Genomic DNA, 16,676 nt, shown 5'->3' on the forward strand with positions numbered 1-16,676 from the left:
TTATCACAGCAGCCCTAGGAAACTAGTACATGATATAGTATATATCATGATATGGTATATAATATTATATATAATAATTCTTGATTGGGCTGTAGTTTTAACTAGTTGGTTACTGAAATTATCTACAAATTACATTTTCTTACATGTATACATAAAGAATCACTGGTCATACAAATTATTTAAGTAATTTATGAATGGGAAAACACTGGGAATAGAAAAATCCTTTGCAACTTTGAGTGATTACTCTGACTCCCCAAATTAGATAAGTGGTGGTAAAAAGGAGGAGGAGATGAAGAAAGTAGGAAGGTATTGCTGAGGTTAAACTATCCTTCTATATTGTTTTCAATATTAATCTCTGTCTTATCCTTAGCATGGCTCCCAATAAAATATTGATATTTGTTACATTATAAATATTAAATAACTATGTAGGCAGAGTTCATTACTTTAATATTAAAAACAGTTTGGACAATGATTATAAAACAATATCTAAAAGCTGCCCTTTGTTTCTAGGCATTGCCCTAGTTAAGGGTTAAATTTCAATTATGTATCATTACTTTCAATAGATGTTTTCCTTCTTTAATAATATTACTTCAAATATTAGTTTCAATATATGTTTTCATTCTTTAGTAATATTTACTTCAAAACAGGTAACTGTAGCAATATTAATTTCTTAAAACCCAAGTAATATAAAACCTTATAAAATCAATAGTTTTCATTCATTTTTAGGTTTTGAAGTCTTAAGGTCTTAGAATTAAAAAAATTATGAATTGAGGGACAAGCTATTTTTGCCTTGAGAACATTCTGGCACTAAGTGGCAGCACTGGCTGGTTCACCATTGAAAACAAAAATTAGTTCATTCTTCCACACTACATTTTGCATGAGCAAAGGGAGAAATTACCAAATCATATAAATTGAGAGGCCAAAACCTGCTGTGGAGATTTATATAACATCATTCACATTGTCAATCAGCGCATTCACAAAATATTTATGAATTCTGGAACTCATTTGGAAAAATTTCGACATAAAGGAAGTCACTAAGCTACACTTTAATTTTAGTTAGCACCCTCCCCCCTTTATTTTGACGTTCTCTCTGATATATGCAGCTACATTAGAATTTCTGATTATATTTGTTAACATCTGCTCAAAGACAAATGACACATTTCTGCAGAATGCATATATATAGATGTGTATCTATGTATATACGTGTGTGTGTCTGTATTTTTTATATATTTTAAAACCTAGATTTAAATCCTAGATTCATTCTCTTATTTGAAAGACTTTTTTAATTCCATTGAAATATTTGGTATACATTGCTACCTAATTATGGGGGAGATGAAGACTAAGTTAAGCATCACATTTATGAGCACAACAGGTTTTTTTTGCTAAAATAAAGTCAATCCACTTGAAGAACCTATTTTGCTTACTATGGTACATTAGTTCAAAATACTAATTGCATGGAATTCAGAGTACAAAACCTATTTAACATTTAATGCTGACCTATGCTTTTTGAAAGCCTGACTGGTTAGTATAAATTATCTAAAATTTTCAGTCTATCTATCAACCATTAAAAATCCATATGGTCTATTTTTTATTCTCATCTTAATAACAAGGTGCAGTACTAATAACCGTCTGGGGTTAATATCTCCCAGATGTGATTCAGTTCATCCACTGCTCTAAACCAGTCATTAATTCTTTGAAAGTGTATTATGTCTTGATTGGTGTTGCTTAAATAGCTTATAAGCTCTTTTATAGTCTTTTTATTTCATAGGTAAATATCTTTTCCACCCACCTTTCAACTTCAATTTTAGTGAGAAAATTGATAATGACAAAATGAATGGATTCTCTAAAATACAAAAATGAGAGTAAATATATACACTTTTCTACCCGTACTCTAAACCAATCCTGAATAAGAAAAGGGTTCAATTTTCACAATCATTTAGTATTTTTGTCACATCTGATTATGCCCAAAGTTAATAACAAACTGTTCCAGCTCCAATGAGAGTTGGAAAATACAGCCTTTAACCAATATGTATGTAGAATAATTTGTTACTTGTACATCTATTTAGCTATCCAACCAACTTTTACTGAACATCTGTCATATGGTAGTCACTAACTCAAACTGACACACCCAATCCATTCCTCCAACAGTTTAAAATCTAGTAAGAGACAGACATTTAAATACTGTGAGATAAACACTGTGATATGCACTGAGTTCCTGGTGTCCCCAAAAAAGATTCTTAATTCAATCTTTGGCAGTATAAGTTTTCCCAGAAAAGACTGAAAATCGTCTTTGCCTTTACAAAAAAAAAAAAAAAAAGTAAGAGAAAGCCACAGAAGGTGGGGGTTGGTAAGAGAACTTTCCAGATAAACTCAATAGCACTGTCTTATATCCAGAGATAAGAGGAAGCAAGTTACTAACATGGAAGAAATTATCAACACAAAAGTCTCTTTAGTAAAAGGTAGAAGGTGGAGTGGCTGAAGATAAAAATGGAGAGGCAGCTATGGGTGACAGGTTAAATGATATAGGTAAGGGAAGCAGGGGTTAGGTAGGGTAGAGACAGGATCAGATCCTCACTTTAGGAGATCAGTTCTGGCAACAAGATGAAGGATGGATTGGAAACGTTGGTGGAAGGGGCCAGAGAAGACCCAAAGCAAGTGGATAATTTAAAACACAAACATGGTAATTTGGAGAAGAATGATGAGGAGCCAGATTGATGCACCGATGATAAGGAGTGATTTGAAAGAGCTGTAGGAGGTAGAATCAACAGGACTTGGTGACTTGTTATGGGGCATAAGAGTAAGTCAATCACTTAAAATACAAACAAATTTATAAAAATACTTGGCCTACTACATTTCATTTACTTGTTAAGTATTTCACTAATAATCCTTTAGGGTTTCATGAGAGAATTTAACTTTGTATGTGCTTGCTTTGGATTGAGTATAGACTCTTTCATTTATGAATGAAATGGTTTATAAATATTTGAAATGACTATAGTTAAAATAATTAGAACTTTCTGATAAAACCAGAATCTTAGCTTAGAATATACAATTTGGGAGTTCATTTTAAAAGGACAACTGGAAACTCCTCTCGGAAGTAAGAGACAAAGTTAAAGTTTTATAAGTAACAACGAAAAAAATAGAATAAAGAAAAGACTATATTATGTAAATCAAGGGTAATGGCTTAAAGTAACCCATATCTTTAAAAATAGATATGTTTACGAGAAGACACCTTCAAGACTATACATTAAAGAACAGTGGAGATACTGGAAAATGAATAGCATACATACTTATTTTTCAGCTGCCCTGAGAATATAAGCTAATTACCTATTCACAGATGTCAGTAAATACTTTCAATTCTGATTTCCTAATTCATTGTTATCTGCTTTTCTCTTACTTCTCTTCCTTACCACAGAATTAATTTCATCATTATCCAATACATGTTCTTTCAACCAGTGAAAAATAAGGCAGAAAGCCATTTACTTACTTACTTCCTTGTAGGGTTTGCTATACAAGAAGGAATATTCTGAGATATGGCAGAGAGAAGTGTCACATCTCATAGTTGCTCAGGTGTTAAATATTTAAAAATTTAAGGGCTCTAATAAACTATGTATATTTATTCACTTGTTTCCCTGATTGCCCACATGCAGGGGAGATCATTTACCCATGCAAGATTTGATAAAAGAAGGCCTATAATATGGGGAGGGGGAAGGGTAAGCTGTGACAAAGTGAGAGAGTGGCATGGACATATATACACTACCAAACGTAAAACAGATAGGTAGTGGGAAGCAGCCGCATAGCACAGGAAGATCAGCCCGGTGCTTTGTGACCACCTAGGGGGGTGGGATAGGGAGGGTGGGAGGGAGGGAGATGCAAGAGGGAAGAGATATGGGAACATATGTATATGTATAACTGATTCACTTTGTTATAAAGCAGAAACTAACACACCATTGTAAAGCAATTATATTCCAATAAAGATGTTAAAAAAAAAAAAAGAAGGCCTATAGCTCTGGATGATTCATGTTCCTGTATTATCCTCAAGGAATTCTAACTTCCATGGCTTTTCACGTTTCCTGGTTGAACTCAATATAGTGCCGTCTCCTATTTTTTCTCCTGTCGTCATTGTAGTCATCATCATCATCATCATCAAGTTTACAATCTACCTTTACAATTTGGTAGCTCATGCAAAGGGAATTTATTTTTAAAATATTAAAGATCTGCACCTGGAGATTTAGCAGTAACCTGGTCAGCTCCGGAAGTACGGACTACCCCACTCTACATTTTCTCATGTTTTTATCTTTGCATGTGCTATGTTCTCCATTCTCTCACTACTGACTGGTTGCCCTTCAACTACTGTTTTGTTTTGTTTTGTTTTCTGTTCTCTTAGAACTTTTACTTGCACATGATCCTGGTTAATCAGAGCCCCTCTGCTCTACTCCTTTTCCATGCATGAATCTTTCGGTGAATCTTTATGGCAGAAGTTTCTGATTGCCATTTCCATTCAGCTCTGAACTTAGAAATCCTAAATTCCTAAAAAGGAATGTGATTGCTTTAGCAATTTATGGAAATCATATGTGAGAGATGACAGGTAGCTGATTAGCCAATTAATTGGATGTCTTTCAGCCAGGTGTCTACCTTTGTCTCATTAAGTTATGGTTGAAGGAATAGGGCATCCGGGCACTAACCATAGTGGAAATCCCTCAACAAGCCTCTTGGTCAATTTACTTAGAAGATGGTGTGAGAAGGACAAGCTCTAACATTTCTCTAATTGTGTTCTCTAATTTCTATAACATTTCTAATATACTTATTTCGACAAGGATGTTTTGGGTTTTGTGTTGGACTACTCTATATTTTACCCTTTAGCTTACAGTCAATAACATTTGCAGAATCATTTATTAAAAATGAGACACGAAAGAACAGATTCAGAAGAAATACACTAGAGGAATATTTCTTTAGTTCTTTTCTAAGAGAAAAAATATGTAAACAATCTAAACATGCACCAAATATTGTTATGCCACTAACTAAACAACTGTACTTAATAATTAACCATTCTTAGCTTTGGGATATCCTTTGGTCTTCAAAGATGAATTAATCTTTTATTAGCACTTCTCAGTAACCACATATCTTTTGACACAAAATCTGGATCACTGTAATAACACTGTAACTAGATTAAGATTGCACTTGAGCGAATGTATAGATTATTTTACACTCTCCATAGCACCAATCACAATGTTGAAAATCAATCCATGTTACGCTGAGTCACTAACAATCCTGGTTTTGGGATTGAGATGACACTGGCTTTAGTACCAGCTAAATGTCACCACACACTTGGGCAGGTGATGTAACTTTTCTCAGATTCAGCTTTTTCATTTGTAAAATGATGCTAATAATACTTACTTCACATAGGCATTATTAGGATTAAATGAAAAATATATAAAATGCTTAAGCACAGTTTTTATTGCAGACCCATGACATTAACAATTTGAATGTTTGGGGTTAGAAACTTACATTAAGTCTCCTGTGAAGCCAAGATATGTGGAACTAGATTTCTATAAGCTCCTGGGAGTGTCATGGTCTACTACTCAAACTGCACACCATGGGCAACTCTGATGTCTCCCTTTATTGAAAGAATAGCAGCAGTAATGTCATGTAATCAAAGGCATAAAAGCTTGATTCATTTTTTAGATTAAATGGACTTGAAAATAAAGCCAACTGCTACCAGTAGTGATTGAGGTGATGAGAAAGTGAAAAATTCAGACAGTTCATTGAATAAAAACAGAAGGTAAAGAAAATTAAGTACAATCATAATTTGTGAAACTCTTTAAGCAAATGTTTCAGCCACTTATATACTATACAATGTTGATAACACTTGTAAATGTAAAAGAACCACTTTGAAATATGCCAGAGCACTCGGTTCTTCTTAACAAGGCCTGCCCTAAGGAAAAAGTACTTTACCAGAGCCCTACCTGCCTGCTGGGGTTTTGACAGAGCCTAACCTACTTGAGGAAAGGAAAATACCCAGTTCTATCCAGCTGTAGGCTTCCATGTAGGAGGAGGGAGATACCTAACTTCAACTCCCTCTAGCCATCCTGTCCATCCACCTAAGGGGGAAAAAGGAAATTGAGAAGCTCTGGTAAAGTTCACAGTCCAGGGGTACAGGCTCACCAAAAGCCTTAGACTTAATTATAGGACTATAAAACACTTTTTCTCCCCCCACAGCTTACCACTGTATTACTAAAGGCCTATTTACCTCAGTTCCTTTTACCCACACATCATGTCCACCTTCCAATTAAAAATTACAAGATGCAAAAAACACTGTTTAAAGAGAAGAAGCACCAGAACCAGAGTCAGATATGTCAGGAATGTTGGAATTATCAGACCAGGGATTTTTTTAATTTGTTAAAGGCTTCAATGGATAACTTGGACAACATGTAAGAACACATATGCAAAGAGATGGAAATCCTAAGAACGAATCAAAAAGTAATGCTAGAGAGCAAGAACAATGTAATGGAAAATGAAGAATACCTCTGATGGGCTCATTAACAGACTGGATATAACTAAGGCAAGGATCTCTGAGTTTGGGGATAGGACAATAGAAACTTTCAAAACTGAAAAGCAATTTCTTTCAAATGTGAAACAATATGATTGAAATTAATATGATGGATATTTAGAAAACTATCACATATGTTGTGAAGTTTCTCAGAAGGAAAACTATCTAGATATCAGTTTTGAAAACAATAACTGACACATCTATTTTTAACAGAAATTATAACTAAACCTTATAAATATTTTCAGAATTCAAACACATACATGTATTTTTGGATAATTTCAATGTACTACAAAATGAATAAAAATGCAGCACTAAAATAAGCTACTATGATAAATTGGTTCTTACTATACGAAATACAGAAATTAACTATCAGTGTTAGTAGGTATTCCATTCTCTATCATAAACACATTCTACCTTTGATTTTTCAACTTTGGAACAATGATATTAGGAAATAATGGGCTCTGACATATGGAATAAAGTAGCTTTCTACACAGTTTAATTGCAATATAAGCATCTTTTTTTATAAAAATCATTAGTTTTTTCATTATAAGAATCATTAATGACTGAATTGTTAGATTCACTCATAACTTTTATTCAGGCATGAATGACTTGTATCCCTTTTTTCTATCTCGGTAAATTTCGTAACACTAATTCACTATATTTAACAGGTAATATCATATACCTTGTATGATCTTGCATCATTCAAACCTTAATGATCATCTAAGTCACAACATGCAAAAATACATATAATATACATTTGAAACCAATATTTGGCATCTGAGAAATACAAAGTTTTCCAATCTCTGTCATAATCAATATAAAATGCAACTCAATATCCAATAGCACTTTTTCTTCCTACTAACATTCATTTTTCTCTTAAATTTTTGTTAAAGCATACTTCACTGTTGAAAGGGAAGTTAGGGAAGTTAGATTTTGAATACTGAAGTGCATATATCTGTGTCTGCTACAACTTTGCAATCTAGATCTGATCTACTGTACAGTAGCAACCAACAGAGGAGAGTGGGGAAAAAAATCTGGAACAAGCAAATCTTTCATTTTCTTCCTAAAAATATTACTATAAAAGAAAATGATGAAAATATTTCAGTTGAGTTGATAGGGTGCTTAAAAATCAAGTTTTTTCATCAACATTAAGTATGTATAATTTTAGGAATAAATTAAATAATATTTTATGGACTTATTATGATTATGAAATACTATGCTTTAACTAACAGGTTTTATTCAGGTATAAGTACCTTTATAAACCAGCATGTGGCTACCCAAATAAGTCACTTATCTTTTCAACTACAGTATTAAATAAAAAAGCCATATGGCTATTGAATTTTAAGAAGTATCAAATATAACTACTAAAGCTCAAAGGAAACAATATAAGTTCTTAATCATGGAATCCAATTTTTATATTATGAAAAGTCTTTTATTTTCTGGTTAACAGCAATTGCTTTTTATTAGTCAGAGTTAATACTGAGCCAAGATGCCCCAAATATGACAACCCCCATGGTTGTGTGGCACTGAATAGGGACTGATATGTAATGGGTATTAAGGATTTTGAATGTCACATTTAACTTACAGGCCCTCTTACTGCATTTCCTCTTCATGTACAATGTTATATATTGGCTAAAAATAAATTGATAAATAAAAATATCAAAGAAAAGGAGTAAACATGAGAGTTAACGTGTCAAGAAAATTTATATAATTTTTTTTCATACATTTTCAGAATTATGAGAACCAAACTCAGGAGATATATATTTTTTAATTGTTTCTTTTGTACAAAGTTATTGCCTGAGCCATGTCTTTCATGTTTCTTTTTTCTCATTAGCATTAAAATAGCATGAATTCTTAAAGATTAGCTGCTTCCTTCCCAGGAGATTTTCAAAACTGAAATACGTCCTTCAGTTTTGCACAGAGTAAGATTTAGTATTAACCAGTTATTAGTTACTAATAGCAAATAGAAAATCCAGGGCATATGCCTATACTTAATGTTTGTGAAAACACTTTTACAGTATTCACATAACTTCTATAGTGCTACGCAAAAATTTTTATTGACGCAGCATTCTTTCATTGATTATCATGGAACTCTGTTAGCTACTCCACGAGATCATCATAATTTTATTACCTTAGTGTAGTACATAGACAGATAAAGGATAGAAGGGACACTTACAGGATAAAGTTCTTAACAGTTTCGAATTATGTAGATATAAAATTCTTGACATTAGACAGTGAGAGCACAGTGTTAAGAATTATAACCACTGGTTCCCAAATTCACCGAAGTATTCATTCTTTTCTAAAACCAAGCTCCATACTCTATACAAATATAATTATTCAACTTCACTCTGTTCTCAACATATCAATAAGAACACCTATATTTTGAACATCCTTTGCTAACAATTTTCCAAGGTGTCTTTCATTTCCAAGGGTTTATGTTATTGTCTTAAACAAAAGAAAGCTTCAATAATTTTTGATTGTTTAAGCAAATCCAGAAAGTACTTCTACTTACAGGGGCTGAGATACACACTATGTAAATCAATTAAGACACTGAAATTCTAAGTCTCCTACAGTATGGCTTAGCCTATAATTGTAGCCTTATTTCCCACCACATCCCTTCTCTTCAGCCACACAAATTATTCTCAACGTCCCTAAAACTTAATGCATACATTTAAGAATTCGGTGCCTGTCTTCAAGCCATTCTCTCTTCCTAAAAGGTGCCTTCTACCCTCTCTTCCAGACCATACGTGATTCCTTAGATTATAAGAAAGAGCTGATGGGTCACATCCTACTACCAATCTTCCTCAAGCAGAATTCATCCTTCCCTTTATTATTCTTTCACAAAACATTACTCGAAACTACCTGAAGATACTCTCTTTGGCCTTATGATTGTGTAGACCTATTTCCAAACTGCAAAACAGTACACAGAACAAGAGAAATGTGTTACACTGAATTCTGGACATGACTTTTAAAAATAGAAAGTGTATTTTCGATGTTGGCAAAAATGAGTTGACAAGCAAGCAAGAAAATAAATATATTTTCTTTTAATTTTTGCAAGCCTAAAAAGTCATTTGCTCAAAACTATTCATCTATTTTCCATATTTGCTAACCAGAAGTGCTTATGTTATATTCAAATAACCAGTAATGGTTTTGTTTACAGGCACATCATGAATGCCTACTCTTGTAATTACATCAGCATATTACTAAGGGTGGAATAGGTATTTTTAGTAAAAAAAAAAAACAAACAAAAATTAAAACCACTATGAATTAATTTACTAAAGCATATAGTTTATATGATTCATAATATAAACCATACATTATACGATTTCAAAAATATCTCTTCGTTCAATTCTTTATGGAAAGAAAATTTTATCGATTTGAAAGTTACTCCTAGGAAATACTTTATTCAGAGAAGCACCAAATATACTTTATATCATAAGATTGTCAAATATATCATCTATTGTCTTTTCTACCCATGACATATTTGTAAAAACAACTGAAGTAGTGTCTCTGAGAAAATGCAACTTTAGTTAAAATGGCCATTCAAATTAGCATGGCTCAAAAAACCTGAGAACCTTAAAAAAATTACACAATTTCAAATAGATTTAATTATAATTTTAATACACAGGTATAAATGGTAGTTTAAATGTTATACACTGATTTACAGTTCCTATAGATTTTAAATTATTTAACCAATTATGATGTCTAGATGATTTTCATTCTTGCCATTTTTAGAAGATCGTTTTCAAAGTTTTTCTATCCTTACTAATTATTTCCTCACTTGTTTTAAACTACAAATAGCACTAAGTAAAGCTCTATTCCTGTCCGTAATCTATCCTCTTCATTAAAAGAGAAATTTAAGTTGTATGTTTTCTTTAAAATTTACTTATGTCATCTATCCATTTTATTGTTTCCCTTGGTTCACCTCTGTTTTAGCTAATTCATGAAGCTTTATCCATATCTATTATAAAATATGTCCATGTGCTCCTATTTTCAAGTATGCCTACTGCTGACACTTGCCATATATGCATTATTATTTGGGGAGATAATCTAAAAGTCAAATAGCCTATTCCAAGGTAACTGAGTATTGAATTTACTTTTGAATGTCTGAATCCATGTGTTATTGTTCCCTCTGTAGTCTATAAGTATTGCTCATTGCCCTTTATCTTTACATGGTAGAATCTTCAAAGAAATAAAAAGCACCTACTGTGAAATACATGTGAAGATTAAAATATGTTTGGCTTAGAAATTTTGCTGCATTATTTCCTCACTCTGTGACCATGAAGAAGTTATTTAATATACCTGAAGCCCAATTTTCACATCTTTCAATAAGGAAAATTTATACTTGATTTCTAGGACTCATGTGAGCAAAGTGCTTTGAACAAAGCCTAGCATATGGTAAATGCTCAATGAATTTTTAACCATCTTTTCCTTTTCTACCTTATTCTATTATATTTATTTTCTACTGTAGTATCCTTCCCTGCTTCTTTCTCTTTCCTCTTGTTCATTCTTGGCTGGTGCCCAAAATGTATATCTCAGTTTAGTAGTATGTTTATTAAGGGGATAAAAAATCTGAATCAATTATGCAAACAGCACACATAAGTAATTGCCTTTTCATAAAGTTTCCAATGTTCTTCTCTGTTAGTGTACCATAATACGTATACAGGTATTAGAGTCAGAAATAATTTAGTTTGAATTGGAATCCATCACTCACTATTTGGCCTATAACTTCTTGGTAAATTTTGTTCCTTACCATCTTTAAAACTGGGTTTCTCCAACAGGGAAAGAAAACTAAGACATACCTCATAGGGCCGTTGTGAAAAAAAGGATAAAAATCTTAGTGCAGTGTCTGGAAAATAGAAAACTATGAGGTAAGTATCACTTTTCAAACAATTCTGCCCTCTCTCTATAATAAATCAGAAGTAGAAAAATTCCCCATTTCATAACACCTATGACAAAATCATTACAAGAACAATAGCAGTAAGTTTATTTGTAACTCTGTAAGTCCCTGTGTCTCCTGGTTACCAGTCTGCTTTAAGAAATGCAGCCTGATCAAGCCAAACACAATCACTAGAGCAGAGCACAACTCCTTCTGTTCCTCACATGATTCTTTGGCTATGACAACATGAGGTCAGTGATAGTATGACTGCTAATATTTTTGTCATTCTTTTTCCAGAAAAATGAAAAAGTGGGGCTTATAAACTACTTAATGTTTGTAGGTTCTTATAAGTTACTTCATATACTGAGAAAACGAGATATGTATATATCTTGAAAGGGTATTCCAAAAAAGAAGTTTCATTCACTTCTTGAAAGTAATTGTGATAAACTAACACACTTAACACACTCAACGAATACTGATGTTTATTCATTTTAATTAAAATAAGATAATGAAGGTAAAAGCATAATCTTAGTTTAAAAGATACATTCTCAGAAATGGTTTGACGAGTGCTCTGTAAGAATAAAATTTTAATTTCAGAAAAAATAAAGCCATAGTCTATAAACAAACAAATAGAAATAAATAAATAACCTGTTAAAGACAGAAAGATTAAACTCTTCATAGGAATTTTTAGTTGAAAATACACATTTAATGAATAACTGTTGAATAATTGCTGATATAAAGGTCAAATTGAAACAGCATTGCTGGAATGATTCTAAAAATATAAAACAATTTTGGGTCAACCAACTTTTTTCAGATTTAAATTTGTAGATGTAACAGAAAAAGCAATGTAAAAAAGTATCAAGGAAGAATGTGATGAATGAGAAAAATACAATTTCTAAAAAAAGGAAGAAAAGCTAACCAAGGTATATCTGAAAACAGCTGACTACCTCCATTATTGAAGATTTGCTTAAATAGACAAAATCTAGGTAAAAAGCAGCACAAACCACCCTTCTTATTTTAGCTTGAAATGAAAAAAATAGTAGGAATACACTGACTGTGAAAATGATGCAAAATATATCAAAACATATAAAAAGTCAAGTACAACCATAGCTAAAATGATGTCAGTACCTGGAAAAGTGTACTTAGTAAATAAATTATACATTCTTATAAGCCTTTCAAAAGCAACTACACTCAGCTAACAAAAGCCTGATCATAATGTATCTTTTTGCCAAGTTCAAAAGACACATACTGCTTTAGCAGACTCATATTTTCTAATGAATACCAAATTGTTAGTATCTGGAAAATACACTTATGCTATGATAATCTAAAGTTTGTTTATGTACAAATACTCAGTGAGGTTACCAAATTTAACAAGCATATACACAGAAAAAAAAAGTGTCTTGAACATAAAATTTTATTTCTAAAGAAAATATTTATATGATAGCTATTCTAATACTACTATGTATAAACACTATATTAAAGAACAATTACTAATTTAGAAGAAAGCAAAGAATTTTATATATCATTCCCATTGGTTAGCAGTTCTAATTGCATTTTAATCTTTCCTATGTAATTTAATTTATACACTAAAATTCATACTTACTACAGCCAAAACCACACTGTTTTTCTTTCTTTAACTATTATAACAGACCCTAAAAACCTAACAAGAAAAACAATTTTAAAAGATATTTAAACTTACCCCATTTAATGGATATGTTTTCCATCCTAGCTCTCCCAGCACAGTTGTTGTATCAAGCAACACAACTGGAATTAAACAAAAAAAAAAAACTTGCATGAACTTCTCAATTGACATAAGAATGAACCAGTTATTTAAATCATTAATGTCAACGACCTTCAGTATTATTCATCGTATTAGCTTTAATAAGTTGAATTACTTTAAAATTATTTGTAGGTACTAAATCTTAATATATAATACTTAATAATATTGAGTAAACATAAAATATATAAGGTGGTTATAAATTAATTTTAAAATAGCGTGGTGTTTAACAATGCTAAATGAAATAGATGACTGAGTAACAGTACTAACAGTCATTTTTAATAGCTGACTTTTAAAATTGATGAATGTTGGAGAGGTTAATCAAGAGGATATGACCACCAGATGACTCAAGCTGGACCTGAGCAATAGGTGGGAGGTTCCTCAGCTCCTCCCCTGTCCTTAGAACTATGCTCTGCCTATCATTCCCACAGTGATAGCTGTTCCGAGGACAGAACCCTGAGAGAATAAGGTGCTACTGAAACCGTCTGGATGGTATACGTGACTGAACCCAGTTGAAGTCGCTAAGCCTCTGGTGGTCAAGTGTAGAGATCTACTCATCTGACAGCCGCCCAAGACAAGCCTTGTGCATAAGCTCCCTTGCTTATTAAAACTGCCACCTACCAATCTGGAGTGATCTACCTGTTTCTTTGTTCTCTTTCCTTGCCCTGCATGAGTACAGGGTCACTTTGCAAACCAACAATGAAATAATCACCTTTGCTTTTCCCCCCATTTTCATATATAGTCTTTTTTATACCACATTAAAGAAAGAAAAACTTTTAAAGCAGGCCTGCCTGTATATTTTCTTTGTGTGTTATTAAATGCCCTTATATGATTGGCAAAGTATGAAAACAACTCATTTTGAAGAAATCTATATTTTTTAAGTGTAGATTACATTATTATTGTATGTGTTAGTACACTTACTGCTAAAGAAGGCAAAAGCAAAAATAAAAACCATGCACCTTTTTCCCTGACCAAATGTAACTCATAATCTGGTTGAGATGACATGCAAACAAATAATCAGGACATACTCTGTTAAATTCTAAAACTGAACACTATATAATAGCTTAGCAATTAAGTTAGGCTAAGGCTGGTAGGGCAGGTCTGGGACAATTTCATAAAGGAAATGCAATTTGGGCTAGGCTAGGATGAGGGGGTCTTTAATCAGATGTGATGAGAAACAAATTTATTTTAGAATACCTTCTATAAAGTAACTGAGCTATGACTAAATCAGTTCTCAGTTACTGGAATGGGGAGTAGGAATAGAGATTATTTGGGGGAATAGGAGGATAGAAGGAGGCCAGAAAGATAGATGGAGATCAACAGGAGAGGATTTTTGAAGTGTTTCCAGCAGGTTAATGTGTAGGGCCCATGTTTCAGCAGATTTTAATTTTAATTATTACCTTCAAGTCCCCCAGATGCCAATCATGGACTGAACTCTGAGAAACAATCCTTTGGTATTTCATCATGAGTTTTAGTTCTTCATGTAGTTAAAAAAGTGGAGGGTTTTTTGTAGTTTTTAAAACATGTCACTGGAAGTCTGTTACTTGGCATCTGCTGTTTAGTGTCTATAGCAAGGACTTGGTGGGTTTTGTTATTTGACTGTGATACATTTTATTGATTTTTAGTATGAAACCATGCTTAAATTTCTGGGATAAACTCTACATACTCATTGCAGAATATTCTTCCAGTATATTCACTAAGCATACATTTGTAAAACTGAGCCATAATTCTTTAATTTTTATTGTGCAAAATTCTCAAAAATAATTTAAAATGTGGAGAAAACAGTACAATGAACCCTCATTGTACTAATCACTCTGCCTCAATAATTACAAACCTATAGCCAATCTTATTTCATCTATACATGTTTACCTACTCTCACTGCAAGATTTCTTTGAAGCAAATTCCAGTAATCATATGATTTCATCTGTAAAAATTTCAGTATGTATATCCAAGATAAAGACTCCTCTTAATACAACTACAATAACAATTCACTACTATAAATAGTATGTATTACTTAATGTCATCAAATATACAGTCATTGTTTAATGTTCCTATGGTCTCAACTTAGTTTAACAGAAAGTCAAGATCCAAATAGGTTCTATACATTATGGTGAGGTCTTGTTTTTTTTTTTAATCTATGGGTTCCCCATTTTCTTTTTTTAAAGTTAGGTTTATTGAGGTATGATTTACTTACAATAAAATTCACCTTTTTTAAATATACATTTCTACGGATTGTGACAAACTCCTACTTCCATGTAACCCCTACTACAATCAAGCTATAGATATTTCCATCACCATCAGAATTTCCCTTGTGATCCTTTATGATGAATCCTTTCCCCCACCCCAGCCCCGAGCAACCATTAATCTGACTTCTGTCCCTATGGCTTTGCCTTTCCCATAATGTCAAATGAATGAAATTATACAGTATGAAACTTTTTGAGCCTGGTTTCTTTCACTCAGCATAATTCATTTGAGATTCATCTATGTTGCTATGTGTATCTATATATACAACTGAACACTCAGTTGCTTTTTATTGCTGAAAAGTATTCTATTGCATGGAGTTCCCTAGCTGATGAACTTTCATATACAGATTTTTATGTGAACCTGTGCTTTCATTTCTCCTCGGTAAATAGTGATTGCTGGGTTATATAAAGAATGCTAATTCTTCAAAACTGTAAAACTGTTTTCCAAAATGGCTGTAAAGCTTTACTTTCCCATTAGCAGAATGTCTGGTTTTCCAATTGTTCCACATTCTCACGAGAACTCGGTATTGTCCGTATTTTTTAAGGCATTCTAACAGGTGTGCAATAGGATCTCACTGTTGTTTTAAATAGCCAGTTATCTTTTCACTACATGAAATCAAATTTACTAGCAAAATTTCTGACCCACAAAAGTGGTCTTATCCCACATTCCAGATTTTCCTTTTCGTGAGATATCACTGAACATGTTCCCTCATTCCCTGTATTTCCTTTAAATTGGTAGATATATTTAGTGGCTTGACCAGATCTAGGTTCCACTTATTTTTATTTTTTGTAAGATTACTTCATTGGTGGTGCTTTATAGTCCTTATATCAAATCAGGGAATATATCAGTGTTTACTAGGGTCACGTAAAAAGGACACAGGAACCAACTGGCATAGACTTCCACTGGCCAAAAATTTATAATTTGATCATACACAAGGTTAATGACTATAAGGGATTGAAACACTTCAAACATGCTTAAATCCATGCATTCATAATGATAAAATATACCTACTAATAACTTTTGCAGTACACTAGGAAATCATTATTTTTAAAAACTGGTAAATAATCTGAAAAGAATAAAACATTTATTTTGCTTTTTCTATATGAAATACTTCTGAATAAGGAAATAGTTAATGAAGGAACATTTCTCTTAATTTATTTATTTTTATTTATCTTATTTTTGGCTGCGTTGGGTCTTCACTGCCGCGCATGGGCTTCCTCTAGTTGCGG

General features: G+C 32.5%; 1 protein-coding gene across 1 annotated transcript in view; it reads right to left on the reverse strand.

Moving 5' to 3' along the window:
• The window catches only part of EPHA6 (EPH receptor A6), an 863,031-nt gene that overhangs the window by 802,402 nt on the left and 43,953 nt on the right, over positions 1-16,676 (reverse strand). Inside the window, exon 2 of the mRNA XM_032630346.1 lies at positions 13,126-13,190. Coding sequence (XP_032486237.1) covers positions 13,126-13,190 — 65 coding nt within the window. The remainder of the gene's footprint in view (positions 1-13,125; positions 13,191-16,676) is intronic.

Source organism: Phocoena sinus, chromosome 4, assembly GCF_008692025.1.
Source record: "Phocoena sinus isolate mPhoSin1 chromosome 4, mPhoSin1.pri, whole genome shotgun sequence".
Taxonomy (NCBI): Eukaryota; Metazoa; Chordata; class Mammalia; order Artiodactyla; family Phocoenidae; genus Phocoena; species Phocoena sinus.